Source organism: Sphaeramia orbicularis, chromosome 4 (assembly GCF_902148855.1).
Source record: "Sphaeramia orbicularis chromosome 4, fSphaOr1.1, whole genome shotgun sequence".
NCBI classification, from domain to species: Eukaryota; Metazoa; Chordata; class Actinopteri; order Kurtiformes; family Apogonidae; genus Sphaeramia; species Sphaeramia orbicularis.
The window spans coordinates 39,331,116-39,351,958 of record NC_043960.1 but is presented as its reverse complement, the minus strand read 5'-3'; the positions used below and the strand labels follow the sequence as shown (position 1 = coordinate 39,351,958).

The window sequence follows — 20,843 nt, the reverse complement described above, 5'->3', positions numbered from 1 at the left end:
GTCACATATCCGCCGTTTGTCGTGACACATCCTGCAGGATAGCTGGGAAGTCAACCTGTGAAAAATGAGCCTGTCTGTAGTGTTTGTGCGATACCCTGCTGGCTCCTACTGCTCAAGATGATGAAACCACTATGCAACTTCTGAGAGGGGGGGTAAAAAAGGGGGGAAAAAAAGGAAAAAAGATGTGGACTAGATAGAAGGAGATTACAGAGGGAGATCTGCTTGAAGGAGCAGGTGGCAAAAACACAAAGATGCCTCTTAGTTTTATACATCATTTAAAAAGACAAAATAACCGCTGGCAGTTTGACAAATGGGTGGGTCATAACATATATAGAACGTGTTTGAAAGGCAGCTGTGAGGATGGTTCATGAGTAGCATTGAAATTGGATGCTCTCTGTCCTCTCTCATTCAATGCATTTTAAAAAACCCTCCTTTACAAAGTGTTTCCAATTATGCCAGGAACGTCAAAGTGCCCATTTTGAGCAGAATCTCACTGTGTGATGGTCTCTCTAAAAGGGCTGCTCCGTGGCAAAGCATCCAAGCTCAGTGAAGTACAGCTCCCCTGAGGACCACCTCTCAATCTGGAAACCCTCGCCCTGATTGGATGAAAAGCCCAGGTTGTCACGGAAACCCTCCAGCATGCCATATCCCCACAATCTGGTGTCTCAGTAAAGAACCCCCTATGAGAGGTGATCCACATCGGGTAAACAATTGGACCCAGTATACGCATTACATATGCTTCGATTTATGCTAATGCATCTGTAAATATGCTGTACATCACATGCAGAAACCACCCACCGCTGAGTAACAACACCTACACATCCATATGGAATTGCTTTTCTCCTTCTCTGCCGACTATTCTTCCTCTCCTCTTTTCCGCGCCTCCTCCTCTGCCTCAGCATTTAAGTCATGAGGAGCCTGACAGTCAGGCAGGCAACTGTGGTGACCAGGGGAATTGCCCAGGTCCAGTGAGAGCTGTTGTGTCTTTTGCACTGTTTTTTTTTTTTTTTTTGAAGCCTCCCCGCGATTGCTTGTTTCCTGCGGAGCTGTGATGAATTAGACTGCAGCTTCAGCCCATTCTCCTACCAGGACCCAGGAGACTGCCGCTCCTATTCTGAGGGCTAGAGACAGCTAGTCTGCTCGGGCCACACGCACTCCACTGTACCGCCAGATAATGCACCCTCTCCATCATCAGGCAAATTCATTTTCCAAGGCTTAGCAGTGCTTGTGGAAGCGTGCGTCTATGTATGTGCAGCAGTTTGTAGTGATAGTAGGAGTAGTAGTCGCAGTAGAAGGTGGTAAGTGTGCAACTCCTTACATGCAATTACATAAGTTCCAGGGTCAGCACTTGGACGTGACATCTGCGGTAAAGGCTGAAAGTAGGAGACGCGAGCAAAGTATCAGACTGGAGCCAGTGTTGGTGAAGGTTACTTTTGAAATGAAATAGGCTAATATATTACTAAGTGGCTTAAAGTAATGCAACTTATTCAGTTAGATTTGACCAGTTTTCTAACAAATGTTGTAAACTGGACAGTAAAAATGGAAAATCATAAAACAAACACAACACTTAACCGAAAATACAAAACCAGTCCTTTTCTGCTACTGTTAAATTTTGACCAGTGGGGGGTGTTTTTTCCTCCAAATAAAAACCAAGAGTCATAATAGCTAGGGTCAAAAAAGCAAAGGCAAAATGTACCCTTCTACAAGTTCAATTCAAAACACACATTATAATAAGGTAATTTTCAAAACTTATTATTCTAAAGCCCTCATCTGAAGTGTCACTGCTGGATTTCAATCACTGCAGCTGTTTTTTTTTTTTTTTTTTTTTTTTTTTTGCAAAACCATCATTAGTTGAAAATTACAAGAGCAACAGGAAAACAATGTTTAAGCAGTAAATATTCTACTAAGTGAATGGTTTTTATCCACTGAAATGCTACTGGGCTTTTATTTTGTAAAGTTTAAGGAAGTGTTGCATTTGTAGAAAAGTGTAGTGCAACACTTGTAACACTGCACACATGAGCAGATCAAAACCAGTTTTTGTGCTCCATCTCTACTTAGTAAACAGACCTTCCTCTAATACAAGCCTCCTTCAAACAAAGGCCTGGCATCTTCTGCAGCTGAGACAAACAAAGGACAAGGCCACTATGTCAGGAAATGCAGTATTCTACACTTAAACCATAGATTGTATACTAGTCAACATTTGCTAGGGATCAGTTTTATATTTGCACAATAATTGATGTTGTATAATATTTTGGGTGACTTCATATATTATGTGTGTACTTTGGCTAGTCATGTAAAGAAAAATGGTCCAAAAGGTAAAAAAACATAAATTTTTATTGCACTTTCAGGCAAAAGGGTGATACAACCCTAGAAATTAGAGTTCACAACAATTACTCTTCCAATTTTGTTTTCACTGAAACCACTCAGAACGTTCTGAAACACATACGGTGTGATGTCAATAATGTGTGTGGCCACCATCCGCAGGCTGTACTCCACTGCGAAAATAAACTGTCAAGTTTCCAGAATTACACCCCCGAATATAGCAAAGTTATAGTCCTGATCCCTAGCAAATGTTGACTAGTGTATATAAAAAGAAAAGTGAAGCTAAAACAGCTCAATCTCCCCCTGGTGGCTGGCTGTGGTATCACACTTAAATCCCATCCATCTATGTTAATCAAATGGACCAAATACTCATTAAAATCCAGTACATTTTTACCAAAGCTGATTTTTTTTCATGAGACTAACAAATGTCCTAGTGGTCAAGTTTGATGTTTGATGCTTTAACAGGTGACAACTGTAATGACTGTTGTGTCTTTGCCTCTGTGTAAAAGCAACAACATGGCTTCTCCTGTGACTGTGGAATTCTTGCTTCATTTTTATACAATGGGAGGGAAGAAACATTGTCTGGTATTACACATTAAGATACTTCGGCAATGGCTTCACTTTCCAGCCATGGTTGCTGCCCCTTGGGGCCACCAATTCCAGTCAAGTTATCACGATGGAATGGATAAACATTTAATACACAGTAAGTATGGAGCAAACCATCCCGCTGCAATTCCACAACTGATGGGAAAAAGTACAGTAGCTGGGTTCTCTGTGTACTGGTCACAGAATCATATTGTATAAGGAAAAGACAATATCCATGCTCAATAAAGCTGTGATTACATGAGAAGGCCATTTACGTGGCCATCGTCTGTCACAGTGGCATTATGGCATTTTTTTTTTAATCAAACATGAGCAGACCCTGGAAATTGTCTCCTTAGTCGATATGGGGAAGTATTTCCTACTATTCTGAACTAGAAAATAATGGGACGTTTTCATTTTATACCTCAATGGACATGTAGTTCTTCCACAGTGGAAAATTGTATTCATAGCCTGTTTACAATGCACACACACACGAGTGCCAATATACATGTGGCTGTCAGTGTGTGCTCCATGTATTGGCCTGTAATAATGACGTGTTGTCCCTGACTCTGGCTTGGCTGAATACTGAGCTACAGGACAGCATATTACATATCCTACACAGCTAGCTCTTAACCATCACTTCACACTTTTTATTACTACAATAAAGGAGTCAGCATGGCTAAACAGTATGTATATATGTATATATCTATGTATGTCATATATTTTTTATGTTATGGAAGCAAAATTACATTCGTATTCTGGCCGGCTGCTTCTTAAAGAGGAGAACTGTTGATTTGCTCTTTGCGATGATTGCCTCACGAAAGAAGTCTTCACAGGCTACAGAAGTATTTATTATGCTAATTATACATTCAAATCAACGAGGAATGCTATACCCATAGTGGAGAGTGCAGTCATTACCAGCATAAGGACTGTCTTTCACTGGAGCAAGTAATAAGCACTCAAAACAGATGCTTTCATCTAACTGATTTAAAATGTGATACATTTAGACTCAAAGAGAAGATGTCTGTCTGGTCCTTAGAAAGTGAATAATAAATATGAATATGGGAAGGGCAGAATTTTCAAAGGCCAGATGACAGACCCACAAAACCCATGTGCCTTTAAATACAGTTCCTTGCTAATATGCATTTCTAAAGCAAATAAAAAATGACATGAAAGAAATGTAAAATATGATCGAAACAAAAGGATTGTAACCCATTGTGTGCAGTTATATGTGAACATTTGGGCAACCCTTGAAAAATAGCAGAATTTGGAGGTTTTTTTAACAGAACACATGTAATAACAGCCTCAGTAGGGTATGGAAGAAACATATAACCAGCAACATTAATGCATATTTACTTACCCCTAACTCCACAAATAAAGCAAATGTGTTAAAATCATTCATTGTGGGCTAAGGACTCAAATCCTTCCCAAGTCTCAGATTCTGTTTTTTTACAGGGTCAGATCTTACTCAGTTTGTGAGACATGTCAACCATTGTCATGTGGAAATGTCAGCTAGTGCCAGTCTCAAAGCTTTTAAACACTGACTCTTCAAACCTTGTGCAAACACTCAGTGGCCATAGGTTCCTCTAAGCAGCTGTGTGAGACTCTGAAAATGAAAGTTGGCAATGCCTGCAGTGCAGAGGATGGCAACGAGAAGATAGTGAGACGTTTTCAGCTCGCAGTTCCCACAGTGCAAAATATAATTAAAAGATGGCAGTAGAGGGGTCAGAATGGCAAATCAAAACCTCCATTTGGTGGAAAAAAACTGACTGCAAGAAGATTTAGCAAACTCAGGAGTGGTGGTGCAGCAATACCTGCACAAAGAAGACCTTCATGGAAGAGTCTGTACGAGGGAACGTTACTGCATACTCATCATAAAATCCAGCGTTAAATCTATGCCTTGGAAACAATGCTGTGGACAGATGAAGTTAAAATCTTCATCTACCTCTTTGGCCACAATCAACAAAGGTATGTTTTGAGAAAAAAAAACAACAAGTATTTCAGGAAAAGAACACCTTGCCAACTGTTAAGCATGGGAGCAGGCCTTAGAGCTAATGGCAAAGGAAACATTAAAGAGGGAAGGATCGATCCCACTAAACCAGCAAATTCTGAAAATTAACATCCCACCGTCTGTTAAAAAAAGTTGCATCTTAAAAGAGAATAGATTCAATAACAAGATGATCTGTAACATGTACAAGTAGAAATGTTTTGCAATGAAGAATGGGAGGAAATCCCAAATATAAGATCTGACAGATTTTTATATGGCTACAAAAAGTGCTTCTATGGTGTGGTATCTGCCGGGGGGGGGGTCCTACTAGGTACTGAGTGTGTAGGGTACCCACACTTGTGCACATGCCACAATTGTGTACTGTTTTTTTTTGTATCAGTTTATTAAATTGAAAGTAATTATACATCATTGTTTCTGGAAATATTACCCTTTTTTCTATATCCCACCGATGCTGTGTCTACATTTTTCAATTCAAAAAAAGCCCAAATGTTTTACATCCAACTGTATCTACAGCTGCTTGTACTATATCCAATAGAATGTACAGTAGAATGCATATAAACAATTGATTTCTAATAAATATTTTTATAGTCTTAGCGAATCATCCTTAGCTAATGTTAAAGAGGACTATATTAAATCTGAATCATTAACCTTTAGTACTCAGTACAGCTACTTTCCAGTCTACTAAGCCTCTGGTGCTGTCTGCTGCACCCCTGAGGCTCATACATACAATGCACTGACCATGCCAACCAGCCTGGCTTTCAGGTCCCAGAGCAGACCAAGTGGACAGCTTGTAAGGCTTAGTTTTGCTCAAGGAGATCAGGTCTGGCCAAAAGCCTAGATCTAGTCTTAAAAGAGCATATTCAACAAATCTGAACAGTTTGAGAGAAGTATGTACTGAAGGTAAAGGAACGCACTAAACAATTAAGACATACATGTTTTAATTTCCCCAGTTGGTCCATCTGACAGAACCTGGTTGGTGGATCAGAAGCTTCATTCTTTCCAAAGGTAAACCTTCTTAGATATTTTGTTACAGACTTAAGGGTCTGCAGCCTTTGTTTGTTTAGGAACTGGTCATTACATTTAGCACATCTGTATAACATGTGTCACAGCAGACAGGTGCACACATGGAGAAAGATCACCATGTCAAACAGCTCATTAGCTTCACGGTGTTTGTCACCATGGAACTGTTCTGCATCAGTGATGTAACCACACTCGAATCCAGTGGGGATCCAGGCTGTCTGAGTGTCTCTGGCTGTGGAGCATCTGCACTAGACTTTCTGTAACATGTACTTGTGCATGTACGTCCTCAGAGTAGAGCAGCACCATGCAACACAACATTAGAGTGACTGTGATTACACACTTCTCACATCCTAACAAAGGATCCTTGACACTATGTGTTCCTCACCACATACACTCAGCAGGATCTGCATCTCACTCCATGTCCCTCCCATCCCCCACCCACCCCTCACCCTGTTTATCTCGCTGCCTCTCTCTTCCTGTTACACCCAGCTCTCTCTCACTCTCTCCCTTGTTTTGTTTAACTTTTATTTCTTCTGCAGTGCTCAGAGAGCGGCACCTGGTGAACATTATTTTCAAAAAGCATCATCATGCATCATTGTAAGGATACATGCTCTAATCAGCTGAACCATCTGGCAAACGGCTTATGCACCATCAAGCTTAAATGCGTTGCATCTGTTGATCAAATGGATGTCTCATTGTTTTCAGAGTAACACCCTTAACCTCTGAGCCTCTTTGTACTTCAGCTTGCTGTCACAAACAAGAGTTTTTATGCTGCAGAGGTTATACTGATCATTTAAATAAAAGATTAATGTCACTCCTTTACCTCAAGATCAGGCAGGGGTTTTCATCTGTTAAACTACTATTGGAGTTTTATGTTAATGGAGAGTGGCATGTGCAATTCAGAGAGACGACGGCGAAGCTATCAACGGGCTATTGCTCTCACATTGGAAGGAAAGGGGACATTAAACTTTCTACCTTCACAGAGTCGCCAAATGTCAAGATTTACAGATTTATCTTCTGATATTATTTGGCTGATGAGACAACTTAATGCATAAATTAAAGCTCTGTTGAAGCACAGAAGCACTCTGCTGCCAGACCCTAAAACAGATTCTGATATTACAATGAATTATTTCACTGATTCATGGCAAACATCAAACTTAAGTCTCTCAGTAGTGTCGGAGTCTGCTGGCCTACTTATACAGACAGCCTTGCCAGTAATGTTATGCATTCCTTCAATGAACACTAAATAAGTCATAGCCACAAGTGTGAAAAAGGAGAGGGAAAATAGCTGTGTAAACCAGTGAGCTCCTGCAGCTGCTAGCAGCAACGCTGAAATTAATGAATGAAAAAAGGAGGAAATAAAACATTTCATATTTATGGTGGTTCTTGAAAATGTGAGAAAGCACTGCTTTCATTCAAGGATTAATAATATACGAGATTGAGTAATAAAAGGTAATCACATGACAGTGGCGTACACAGTGACATGTCTGTTAATAGATGCTTTCTAAACTTCCTTTGTATCACATGTGCAAACAAACGACTTTCTTTTCTTTAACATTGGTTGTTTGCGCCAAGCATTACCACTGAATAAAATGTAATGTTCCTGTATAGTGGTAGTTTTATTTGTTTTTTACAGAATATATAACAATAAAAGCAGAAGCAACAACAATATTTATTTCAGAATAAAAGCAATGATTTCACTTTTCTGTAGGCTATGGAAAAAAGACATACAAACAGTGCAAACAATAAGAGTCGAGTCCAACCATCCCTTTGCCTTCCAAAACACACATTCATACGAGCGCAACACACACACACACACACACACACACACACACACACACACACACACACACACACACACACACACACACACACACACACACAGCCTCTCGCAATCCAGTTGCACTGTCTTTCATCAGCACTATTGTGTTGCAAAAACAGGTATGCATGCTGAACCCAAAGATGTGAATTGCCATACTGTCAGTGCTTTTACCCATCAAAATAAGATGCTTCTCAGCAAGACTGAGCTCTACTTTTAATCACTGTCTCTGATTGATTATGCCTGCCCAAAAGTGCACACTTTGCACTGAAAACATCACCATGAATATGTGACAAATGGATCTCCTCTCTAGATATATTGCCCGACGTTGAAAGTGATTGCAGATGTACTGTACACTGTCGTCTGGTACTCCATGCTCATTTCACTTTGTGTACATGTGTTCCTTTGGCTTGAGGTGCAGATATGGTATGTTTGATGAAAAGCTTCTATTTCTACAGATGTCCTGCTTCCTGTCCAGTGTGTATAAATTTATGTCTGTTTTGAATTAAGTAAAATAGGCGTATAGAAACATATCCTTTCTTTGTGTCTTTAGATGAAAAGCTGAACACAACTTCAACTTCAGAGCATATTTTTCCTTCTCACACAGAAACCACAGAGCAAAAACAAAAAACCTGATATAGTGCAGTAAGTTTGTAGTTCAAAGCTGATGATGGATATAAAGAAAAAACTGAAATAGGCCTTGTTGCTCTGATGGCAGTTCTCTCTTACACGGATTGGTTTAAAGTTACCAAAGTCATCACCTTAAAAACTCAATACTGCAGTGTTGACAAAGTAGGTGAGCGGAGCACAACAAAGACTTGGATACTGTATTATTTATTTCAGCTCATGCTTTTGTTCAGTGGAGAATCTTGAAGTTTCCTCTGTCTCAAGGAAAATGAAGCACTGCTGAATAAGCAAATGCTATGCAGTGGGTAGGTATTTCAAAGTCCTTCCCTTTCCTCTGTAACGTATCTGCATAGGAGGTGTTTGTTATGGAAAACAAAACCAACTGCATGCAGATCATGCGCAAGTGCTTCAAAGCACAAGGTCAAAATACTACGGGGAAATTAGCGCCTTATCTGTAAACTTACTTATTGATATTCTTTATTCCATTGCTACTATTCTCCAAATTTTCTGAATTCACAAACAACATAAACATGCAAATCCATTGGACGGATTTTTTCATCTTAGTCTTCCCTTTTCTCCAGTGGAATAAATTTGGATTACCACTGTGTGGGCACTGTCTTTTGGCCTTGTTGAAGCTCTCCTTTTTTTCCCTCATGCTGTGCACACATACACGCAAATATTTATACAGACATCATCAAAAACACAAGTTGATCCCCTACAATATCCCCATACAAACACACTACCAAAAATATACACACACGTGCAGTGACACAGTAACACAAGCACCAGTGATCTCCTCTCGCACCATGAATGCACACATGCTCAGAAGAGGAAAGGGAATGAAACTGAGTGCTCACCCAGGGTTTGATGAAACTCACCCGACACCGGGGTCATGGGGGTGGGTGGGAGGCTGTTGATGTTGAGCGCCCCCATCTGGTGGATCTGTGTGGCCGGGAAAGCCACACTAGGCGTGAGGTAACCCCCGTGGCTTGCTGCCATGATGGCTGCCTGCTGCTGCATTAGCTAAAGAAGAGGGACAGGGTGAGATGGGAAGAGGGGAGGAAGGGTTGGAGCAGGAGGGAGACGAGGTGTGAGGTGAGGGGAGGACAGATGGTAATGAAAAGTATAGCAAGTTTGGAAAGAGTCAGACAAAGGCACGAGAGGGAAGCCAGAGAGCAGAGCGAGGTAGAAACATAGCCAGGGTAGAACAGAGGGAGGGATGTATGTTGAGGTTGATGGATGGATAGTGCATGGGAAGTACAGAGAAAGTAGAGCGGAATAAAAGAAAGGGAAGAAAAAAGAAGCCTGTCAACCTATGTTTAGTGAATCTGTCTATCCTCCCAGCAGGAGGCCTGTCACCAGCTGCAGAAACGATTTAATAGCTGTCTGTTGGGCTCATACAAATCAAGGCATTGACATGTGCACATTATCTCTGTGTTCAGGGAACAGCCAAAGTTTGCAGTAGAGTTGCAATTTTTCCTTAGAATTGTCAAACTTCACAAAACCATGCCCAGCTGTATAGAAATGCCAAAGATGACTTGCTTTCTCCTGTTTTCCCCTGGACTCGTCTGTAATTTTTCTGTCGTATTTGTAATTATTGCTGCAGTAGCCTGACATTCACCTGGACTTGAACAATGTCTGTGTTATTTTAGAATTCAGTCGAAAACCACTCGGCCTGTCTCTTTTTTTCAATATAGAAGTTGTGTTTAGGGGCAGAACTTAATTAAGTGACCACAGCCTTTTGCAACCGAAAAGTTTTAAGATATATTTTAGTGAGTAACTGGACTCTGGCTTGTTTGGAGAAGTTACAGAATCCAGGCCGAGTCATTAAAACAATATTTTGAAAGCAGGCGTAGCTAGAAACTCAGATTCCAAGCCATGTTAGTAATGCAGTTATGAGTCATAAAATTGCAATGTCACACAGTTGATATTCACCTTCTGGACAGTCTGACAAGAAAATAAAAACAACAAAACAGTATATTCATATGCATTGGATATGTTCACATGCACCACTGCTCTGCACCGCGCACACACAGATGCATGAAGAGAGATCGAGTCTATTTAAGTTTCCACACTCAGCTTAAATTCTCCCTGTGCAAACCACATGCTGAATGCCTAATTCAAAAGAAAATCCATCATTGTACAATGGCTTTTGCAGCTTGTGAACCAGTGGGTTTATCTAGGCAATCAATAATCTTTTGTAGGCTATGTAGCTGCCCATCAGGCATGCAGACCTGTGTGGTATAGGAATACAAACACAGCTGGACCAACCTCTTGGCCTTGTCTCTGCATCTGTTTAATACTGCATAGCTGCTACTGTATGTGTCAGGGGAGCTGCTGATGGCCGTGGCCTGAGACTCGTATAAGCAGAAATCAAATTCCTCTGCCAGTGGCACTAATGCTAATGACGATATTGTGAGACAGTGGAGGTATAAAATGGCATTCTGCTTGGATTTGCATGGGGACACTGCAACGGAAAAGCCAATTATTTTCCCTCAGTGCCCCTGTCAGGTAACCTGAAAGTGGCTGTCCCGCTGTAGAATGCCCAGCACTGGCATCTCATCCATTAACCACATGCCTTGCCACTGCTATCTATTAACGCCTTTTGTCATTTGCATAATTTTATCAACGTGACAAATGGGGATCATCCATTCCTTTCCAAATAAGATGAATTGAGCCTTTAAGGGGGCATAGCTGCAAAAGACAGCGAGGGAACAAGAAGCTAAACAAAAGCAAGACACAGAAACAAACAAAGAGGTCTAAAGGAGCTGGGGCTCCTGTGCTTTGGCAACGCTGTGACTGCCCCCCTATTAGGATGTGAATAAGGTTGGACTTCAGAATGAAGGGTCTGGCTGAGCTGGTATTACAGAATAAATGCACTGTCACTGGTTTTTGTCTTTCTTCAGGCTTTTCTCAGTGTGGACTACAGACTTAGCGCTGACTCTAATAAGCTTGCAGCCCATTCGTTTGCCTTATACAAGCTGCAGCACTTGATGGAGTAATAATGGAGTACGAGTGAATACTAGCGTCTCCAAAATACGACACTCTATCCAAAAGCATGTCTTAGATAATGCAATGCTTAATGCCATCCGTCAGATTGTCATGGATAACAACTCTGGCATTCATTGATGCTTCGTTCCAAATTAAAATGGAGCAAATTGGAAACTCAAGCATGTAATTATGTCAGAATGCTGTGGTTAATACAAACTGGCGCTGATAAAAAATAAAATAAAGAGCAAAAAGGAGGGTGGTTGTGTTGACAGAGATATTCAAAGTCCTTCTATTTTACTTTTTGCTTTCTTCTTCCTTTTAATAATTTCAAAGGCATTACATTCAAAAGCCATTCCCATTCCTTTATTTATGTGCTACCCAGTGGATGGAAAATGTCTCCTGTAGAGAATGAGCAGAACTGAGTCTTCATCATCACAGACGCAACCTTTTCTGCTTCCTCTTGAATAGAAAGGAAGGGGGGAAGAAAAGGCAGATAGAAACAAGAGGGACAAAAGCGAAGTGTACGAGATGAAAGGGTGCAAAGAAAGTTGCCTGGGCTTCGGCGGCATTCATTTAGTGTCAGACATCTGCTTTTTTATTGCAACCTGATGGCATTACTCTCCCCTGGTGCCAGCAGGCAATCACCTCTTTATCACATGGCAATTATCTCTGTAGCGCTGCTCTGTGACTCGCCGACTCTGAGCACTGCACTGTCACATGTGACCCCTTATAGCACCAACCAGTCAGGGATGGAGAGAGCAAGAGACACAAAGAGAAGAGAGAGGGGGGTGAAAAGAGGTTGAAAAAATAAGAGGGAGAGCGAGACAGTGGGTCAATGAGGTGGATTACAAGACTGAAGACAGAACACTGAAGCTCAAGGGCCTCATTTGTTACCTCCGTGCTAGCAGACTATATTTCCTCAGAAAGATTTTAATAGTTTTTCACATCCCTGATGCACTTCTTTATATGTGTGCATGTGTAGACCCTTGCAGGAGCTATCAAGAGTCGCTTCACACAAACCAGGTCACAGATGCTCTTGTGTGTGTGTGTGTGTGTGTATGTGTCTGAGCAGTTTACAGTGCCGCCAAATGATGCAGTAATCTTTTACCATCATTTCTCATGTGCTGTGTTGCAAACGGCTCTGTTCCAAAGTGAATCCCTCCAACAGGGGGAGATGTTTCCTAATGTGAGTTTACAGTCATCATCCTCCCTCTCATCCACCCACACACTGTCACTATTAGCACCGAGTTAAACCATTTTCTCTCCTCCCATTTATCTACCTCACTCTCAGTCTAATGCATCTTTTAGGGAGGCAAGAGAGGCATGGAGCTAGAGGTGCCTTTAAATCTAAAACTTCTCTCTTGTCCTCTGACACAGCATGTAGTCCTCCACCTAAAAGAGACCAAGAAAATCAACTAAAATGGCTGTCTTCAGAAGGAGGCTTTAGCAGCTAAGGGAAGAAAAGTGACTCAATCAAATCTAATTGTGTACAAATATGCTGTTTGTTTCTTGAAGAGGAAAACAAAAGGTAATAAAAGCAGGTTTTATTACGTGCGTTCGGAGATTCATGGGGAACTATTATCACTCACTAACATTGGAACAAAACATGGAAACTCGGTTTGTCGCTTCCCCTTCTGCTTGTATTTTATGAAATCACCTTTTTGCAAATAGGATGTCTCCTGTCAGAGCACACCAGTGTCTGTGTCTGTCGTGAAAATGGCACATTTCTCATTTTTGGCATATGTTGTCAGTGTTGTACCCCTCCAATTTGTGTTCAGAGCCCCCTCCTTCTCCTGGTTTGACTAAAATCCAATTTACTGGCTGTCAGCTCAACTCTATAATCCTATCCACTGCTGTAGTGGAGAGGTAGCTCTTTGAATTTACCATTTACTGTACTCCCTGGTTATAGCTATATATACCATCTCTCCCCACGTCTGTATTCTATACTGTGCCACCTCCTCTTCTCTTGGCCAGTGTATGTAGAGAGTAGGCGAACATGTAGTGTGTCTTTGGAGATAAAGTCCTTTTTCTGTCACTGCAGGTTTTTCGTCTTGGGGGAATATGTGTAGTTTATCTTGCCGTAAAGAAACATTCATCGTATCACTTCAGCACATTGGTTGGCTACAGGGGAATGGAGGCTGCACACCATGTGCATGCAGCCAGCACCAGTGACTGTAATGTAATCATAAACAGAGCACAAGCTGGACACCCACATTTAAGATAACTAATACTTCCCTTTATTCCACATTATTACGCACCTAGCAGTCCGAAACAGTATTTAGATTCATTAAAAAACTCTTTAGCTTAAGATATGAAAACAAGATCCTCGCTGATAATCCATTAATGCCTCTTGTGCACTCATTACTTTATCCAACTTGGGGTGAGTTTATCTCCAAGGTTGCCTTGCCTCTGAGTTTCTCCACCGACTTGGTTTATGTTGTTGAATTCATTATATGCAGGTACATGGCATCCACAGTGTCTGTGATTCATAATACTAATACAAGGAGAAATTCACCTTCACTAACATCATTCATGCTGCATAATCTTTGTGTCGAGAAACCACATACGTGCAATTTCTCCCTTAGATTTAATGGTAATTGATTCTCTCTAATGCTGAAGTATCCCCCGTGCCCTTGTTACTTTCACTCGGAACTCAATTTCCTAGCATCATCCTGCTCTTTGTCATATTATATGTGTGAATGCAAGAGAGAAGGGAGAAGAGAGAGAGGGGGAGAGAAAGAGAATTTGCTGCACAGAGCGTGAGTGTGTACATTCTTGTGTGCGCCTGTATGAGTCGACACGGGTCTCTGCCACCGTAAATAAGAGTCATGGCCAACCTGAGCAGGGTACAATGGTCTCCCGGCAGACCGCCACTGCCTCCACCACCCCTTAAACATTTGCATTTCTCCACATTTCCTGGGAAAGGGCTGCATTTCATGAATGGTAATGAAGGTGGGAGTTTTACTGGAGAGAGCACAAGAGATGGCCTCGCAATTACTCTGGGATGGTCAATTTGCACATTTCACACTGGGTCCCATGGCTGTGATATGAAAATGAGGGAAATGGATAAGCCCCCAAGACCTGGTTAACGTCAACAATTAATTCTGGCATTTAGAAGGAGCAGAAATGTATAACTTTTACATCCAAATAAGTTGAGAGGAAATGGATTTGTGTACCTCCTTCTCTGTAAATAAATACTGTGCTGATGTTTGTGTGTATTCATGCAGTGTGCGGTGACAGATGCCCAGGTTTTATCTGAGGATTGGATGGAAAGCTTTTCTCAAATTAATTTTGATGCTCTTCAAGCAGGTTTTGCGTATGTATGCGCCCCTGTCTGTGTGTACACGTGTGCTCTGCCTCAGCAGGGAAGAGGAAAGTTTGTGTCAGATAAGTTGGCCGTGGAATATTCTGAATCAACTGTGGACCCTGAAGCATCTTCTGGGCCCAGAGGGAGGGACAGTGGAAGGGGGGGAGGGGGTGGAGGAGCAGCGTAATAGAGGGTAGAGGGGGTGCATGGTGAGACGGGCTGCATAGGCTGTCTGAGCTCATCAAAGAGCCGGGGGTCTGCTGTGTGTACGGTGCCATGGCCTGGGGGTGGGAGGGTGAGGGGCCTGTACGGTGTGTGTGTGTGTGTGTGTGTGTGTGTGTGTGTGTGTGTGTAAGTGCAGGGAAAAGCTGATGAAGGGGTTGAGGGGAACCAGCTAACTCAATGTGTGTGTGTGTCTACGTGCTGAGCGTAGCGAAAGCCTGGATATAACGGCATGGCAGCACTGCTTAAGTAGAAGGGAAGGAAGGAGCGCTGCTGATGACTGTGATCACAGTTCAACAAGCTAATTTTCACCTACAATTATGTCAAAGAAAGATCAAAACGGAGAAGAAAGGGCACACAGTGGTCATACCTTGTCGATACACTGATTAGCTGAGCAGGGATTAAAGTCAAACACAAGTGGCAACTTTGGCATTGCTACAGTCGTACCACAGAAAAACTATTTATCTGATTCTGTGGCTTTTGTTTGTATAAAACTGCTGTTCAGTTTGGATGTTTGCCTTTTGCACATTCATCACACTGTATCAAAGCTGGATCACAAATTTTAAATGAACTGCATCACGACTAACTTCCCAGGACATTTATTTGGATAAAATATATGAGATTCAAACATTGAAGAACTGTATAGAGCAAGTTGAGTTGAAGTATAGGTGACACTTTATTCACTTTTAATTAATATGCTAGTAGTGAATGTTTATCGTCATAAAGTTGGGTTACATGGGTAAAAATTTTATTATGCTATGAATTTTCCAATGAGCCAAACACTGATTCGTGTTCCTACGGAAAACTGATTTTATAGAATGTGTAAAATCAGAATTTGACAGTATTATGACAAAATACTGGAACAATTTGTTTTACTTGATAATGTAACATTTTTTAAAAAAAAATATATGACCACAGTGGTAATTATCACAATTATACTCACATATAAAATTATATTGCAATAATTATAGCTGATGTCTCCCAGGACAAGGATCATAATCTATAATATGAAATGATCACAATAAAGGACATGAACAGTTTTGCAGAGCATAGGCCTGATGAGATGGTCATACTGTATTCTACTTCATGTACCACAACTACCTTATATCCAGAGAGCATAATAAGGCAGAATGAGTTTTTCATAATGACTAATAAGGAGACAACATTCTGCTTACATGTACTGCATGCTAAAAAGCAACTAATTAATGGTGAATATGTGGTCTTTCATATAAAGTCTTGCCCATAACCAAACAGTTCTAGTTTGAGTGAACACAGATACAAAAATCTACCTTGTACATAAATGCTCTAACAACTTAATATGTGACCATTTGACTTCTACTGTGTACAGCATATGTCTTTTCCAACTCACCGCATGTGCGTAAGAGCTGTAGGTGCTGAAGGGAAGGGCGATGGCTGGGTTGAAGATGCCAAACTGCCCAACCATCTGCTGCATACGTCTGATGGTGCGTTCCTTATCTGTGTCGGCAAACTTGACCACCAAGCTGGAGGAAGCACCCTGCGGGGGGAAGTGGGAACAGGAAAAAAAGGAGAAAAATCAGAAGAAGGAAGACACGGACACTTGACCTTGCTTTAATGCAAACACCTTTAATGCAAACAGTCAGACATCACAAGATAGAGAGGCTTAATGCGTATAAACCCTGAGGAAATAATTTGCATGTATGACTGTTCTGATTTGCTTCGTATTAAAACACAGCCGCTACTAAAAGGCTTAAAAAGTCCAATACATGTGCATAAAGAATGTTATTGCTTATTATTTCTGATTTTTTAATATGCTGTGCTCATTAGTAACAACAACCAGAGTTAACATCAGTACACACTGAGCTCCTCTAATTGCATGTCAGAGTTTCTGGCATTCTAGACACAACATTATTCCACATTTGTACCTGAGAATCGTGCCTCTTTACTTTGTGACTGGCATACGGAATCATGAACCTTGCAGAGATATGTAAAGAACAAAAATATTCTACTTTTTTTTGACTGAACAGCTCTGCAGGCAGATGCGCAGGCAGGAACCCTCAGCTCCTTCAATCAGTGTTTAACATATGTACAAAGTCACTCGGGGCAAAGCAGGCTCGCTGTGCATGACATAAATACTTTATATTTTCCCGCAGCCTTTCCCCCATCGGTACATATATGTAACCTTGGTGCTCCCTTATTCCACTGTTAAGGTTAAAAGATTTGTCATGTACACTGCTTTGAAATAAGAGCTACAATTGGCAGTGGAAGTGGCAAGCATCTATTGACCTTGGTGAAGGTGTTCTTAAAAGAAAATGTTGCTTTTTAGGGCAATTTCTGTCATTCTGTCCTCTTTCTGTGTTCATGTCTCTTCCTTTCTGTGGCTCTGGCTATCCATCCCTTTATCAACACTATTATCTCTTTTTGCAGCCCAATAATGAAACCAGCAGGTGTGTCTGCCACACACCCTTCATTAAGAATCTTCAAATGATTTAGCGCTACAGTTGACCTTTTGTGTGCTCCGCCTCTCCTCCCCTTGGTGCCCCCAAACTGGCCAATCGATCCACATAAAAGGCCGAAATATTACTCTGATCTGACAATGTAGAAAGGTTGTGAGTCACTCTTGATAAGAGCCCCCCTGAAATTGATGCAAGATTGTCAATAACACTAGTGCCTGGATTGAAGACTGAGGGCTGGGGGAGGGGGGGTTAAAGGGCTGAAGGGGTATTTGTTGGTTTGGTTGAATGTGGGTATGATCTGGCAGGAGCTCAGCTGCTCTCTTAAGGTGAACAGTTAGAAATAATAACTGTAATGTTAGCTAACGAGAGGTGTTGCAGTTTACAGAACAGCTTTTCCTTTCCATGCATGGTGTTGGGTTCTGCTAATGAACACATCTAGAGATTGCCAGAGATGTTTAGAGACAGCCACTGGACCTTTCAACTGTAACATATGGATTTTATCCTTTCCTATTTTCTTCCCAATATCCCCTACAGCCCTTTCTACCTTGCTTGCTTTGAGGTTGAATCACAGGAGCGATCGTATGAGTGGCCATTTGGTTAGTTACCTGACTAAATGGTGGTTGACTGACTGACTGACTGACTTACTAGTATGCTAGATGGCTAAAAGGTTGTCTAAATGGCTGACAGACTAATTGTCAGACTGTCAAGCTGGCTGACATCTGTAGTCCAGCCAGCTGAGTGACTAATTGTTTGTGCTTCTTACTGTCCGGTGACAGCAGGAACACATTCCTCCTGGTAATTGAGAGCAATGTATGACTATTCAATGAACTGGATGAGCCAAGAGACAAAACACCACCATTTATAAAAGGGGCACACCAAACAGCTCTGAATATGTTGGATTTGAATGTCTCTGATTTCACAGGATGACAAAATTCTCATTATTTTTAAGCAAAATAATCTCTACATCCAATGACAGCCTTAGTCATAAATTTATAATTGAACCCTTCCTGTCCCAAAGAGACAAAACAAAGCATCTTAAAGCTGTCCCAGATTGTTTTATAGCATCACTGATTATCTTACATAATTACCTTTCATGATATCGTAATTTAAGTGGTCTGAGAGGGAACAGGACTTTCGTATCCATGCCTTATCTGTGTTTTTAGGCTGTAAAAAATATACCCCATGACACAGATTTTGGCTATAGTCACCAGTGTTTTAAGCTAGATAGGAGGACTAAATACATGATAACTATAATTATATGACCTTGATGTGATTCTACTCTATAACAGCATGAAACATTAGCCATTTTTACACAGAGATCCCGGAAAAAAGGTGAGATGGTGATCCCACCTTTTTTCCACCATTGACTGATTTCCATAGCCAAGCCAAAGGAGTAACAGAGGTGAGACAGGCTGGACTTTCACACAGCGGACCTGCATTCCGGAATCAAAGGGGCGGCGTAGAGTGTGACGTATCACTTCTGCGTTGGAAATACCCAGAGCATAGCGTTGTTGCTAACCTCTACAGTCAGCCTGTTTTTCACCGTTCCACAAATGTTAGCATGGATAGAGTCTTGCCCGAAATGAGAACTGCTTGCAGATCTCAGCGTCTCCACAGTTTGACATGTTTCCAGTCGCGTTGATGTTTGTTTACTGTACACGGCCTGTGTTCATTTTTAAATCCCCCGGCACAGGGGTCATGCACACAATATGTCATCAAACGGACACTTTGGTTGCCGAATGAGAGGTGTTCCTTTTAAATTGCATTCCAGAATCATGATTCCATCTTTATCACAGCTGTTATTACCTCCAGAGGCATTACAAAGCTGCGATAAAGGTGGGACCAAATTATCCCACCATTTCGTTTACACAGACATCGTTCCGCAATAAAGGCAAATTATTCCTGCAACAGAAGTGCTGTGTAAAAGGGCTACCGTGAGGCCATTTGTCTCTATATTTGGTCTTTTGTTTTGGACTGAGAGGAGAGAGCTGCAGCTTCTCCCTGATGTTGGCTCATGCATCTTTAATTAGATGTGCAACAATTTCAATGTGCTTTTCTGTAAAACAGCTCCTGTTTACTGTATAGTACTATTAAGTTCAGTATCTCCATGGGTTAAAAGTTAAAGCTTTAGAGTCTTTGTCTGCTGTGTCTGTCTAGTATTTTACTATATGCATCATGAACTTTATTATAAGGTTTTACTTGCCTAGTCTAGTCCAGGACAGGGCAGGACCAGAATATAAATGACGGTCCCTATTAGACAGTGAATATTTTACCACCCTAGGATTGTGAAAGTGTTAAGATAAACAAATACAGTCTCTATTTCCACCTGAACTAGGCTGGAGGATAATTTATTGTGAAATAACCTGTCTGGACCTGTAAACAGACTTGGACTAGTCTCTTTTATTGCACGTTTCACTCTGCAAAACTTTTTTCAAGGGTATTATACGTAGAGTTCATCCCCCACTAGTTCTCTGTAGGACACCTGAATCCTATGGCCTGTTGGCTAAGCATTCATTGCCACATTTGTTTATCATCCGGCTTTTTTGCACTAAGGCGTGTCAGGACATCAGCGAGCAGAATCTCCACTGCTGCTAAGAGAGCAGGATGATGTGTGAAGTAAAAGTCTCATTAAATTTTTAAGCTGCCAAGTGTGAGCAGAATCCCCCTGCTGGGCGGCTCCCAGCTGCCTACAGAGCCACTGAAGGAAGGGGAGTTAAACACGGAGGATGAAAAAAAAAAAAAAGGTACTACAGAGATTCAGAACCACAAGGAAAGTCTACCTCTTTGCAGTTTCTTCTCAGTGCAAAGCTTGGTGTCTGTCCAAGCTGCACTTTTTCATGTGGAAAAATAGAAATAAAACTGCGGAACCAGCTACATTATTTCTTTAAGAATCTATCTTCTCGCATTGGTTCAGGAAAAAAAAAAGCTAGAGGGAAGACTGATAATGTGTCGAAAATGAAGAAATACGCGCGCGCCATGAGGGATTTAGATGATCACCATTGATATTCTGTCTTTCTGATGAACGTGATTTTAAACATCCGAACAGCAGGCATTATTTATTCACCACTGCTGGTGTCACTAATGTAATGGCTGTGATGAAGAAGAGAGCAGTGACTGAAAAAAAAAAATCTTCTGTTTGATCTAATGCCACTGAAACTGCCTGTTTTTTAACAACATATCACATCATCAATCAATCCACATCCCTCATAGATTTTAACACGGCTTTATAATCAAGAACTTTTGACTTCAGATTAAAAATGTACTTGACAAGAATAGTTCCATCAGCAGTCGTTGGAGGCTGCACAGAATATCATGTTTTGCATACGCCAAATTTCACTGACATTCACCTTATTGGAATTATGATCGGTTGCAAAGTAACTAAGTACATTTACTTGAGTAGTGCACTTAATTACAAATCTCAGACTTGCCTTATAATCAACGCTATAAATCAATTGCTCTTTACTGTGTCTGTCTGACTGCTTAAGTTACAATTTAATGGTTAAAAATCTC

The 20,843-nt window shown here is 41.2% G+C and overlaps 1 protein-coding gene across 8 annotated transcripts in view; it reads right to left on the bottom strand.

The window, feature by feature from the left end:
* celf5a (cugbp, Elav-like family member 5a) overlaps positions 1 to 20,843 on the bottom strand; it is a 225,994-nt gene that overhangs the window by 15,750 nt on the left and 189,401 nt on the right. For 4 of the 8 annotated variants that reach the window (XM_030132527.1, XM_030132530.1, XM_030132528.1 and 1 more), the window contains exons 6-7: positions 16,268 to 16,414; positions 9,236 to 9,401 (exon numbers count right to left, since the gene is read on the bottom strand). In XM_030132527.1, coding sequence (XP_029988387.1) covers positions 9,236 to 9,401; positions 16,268 to 16,414 — 313 coding nt within the window. The remainder of the gene's footprint in view (positions 1 to 9,235; positions 9,402 to 16,267; positions 16,415 to 20,843) is intronic. The other 4 variants (XM_030132533.1, XM_030132534.1, XM_030132535.1 and 1 more) reach the window with 2 other exon arrangements.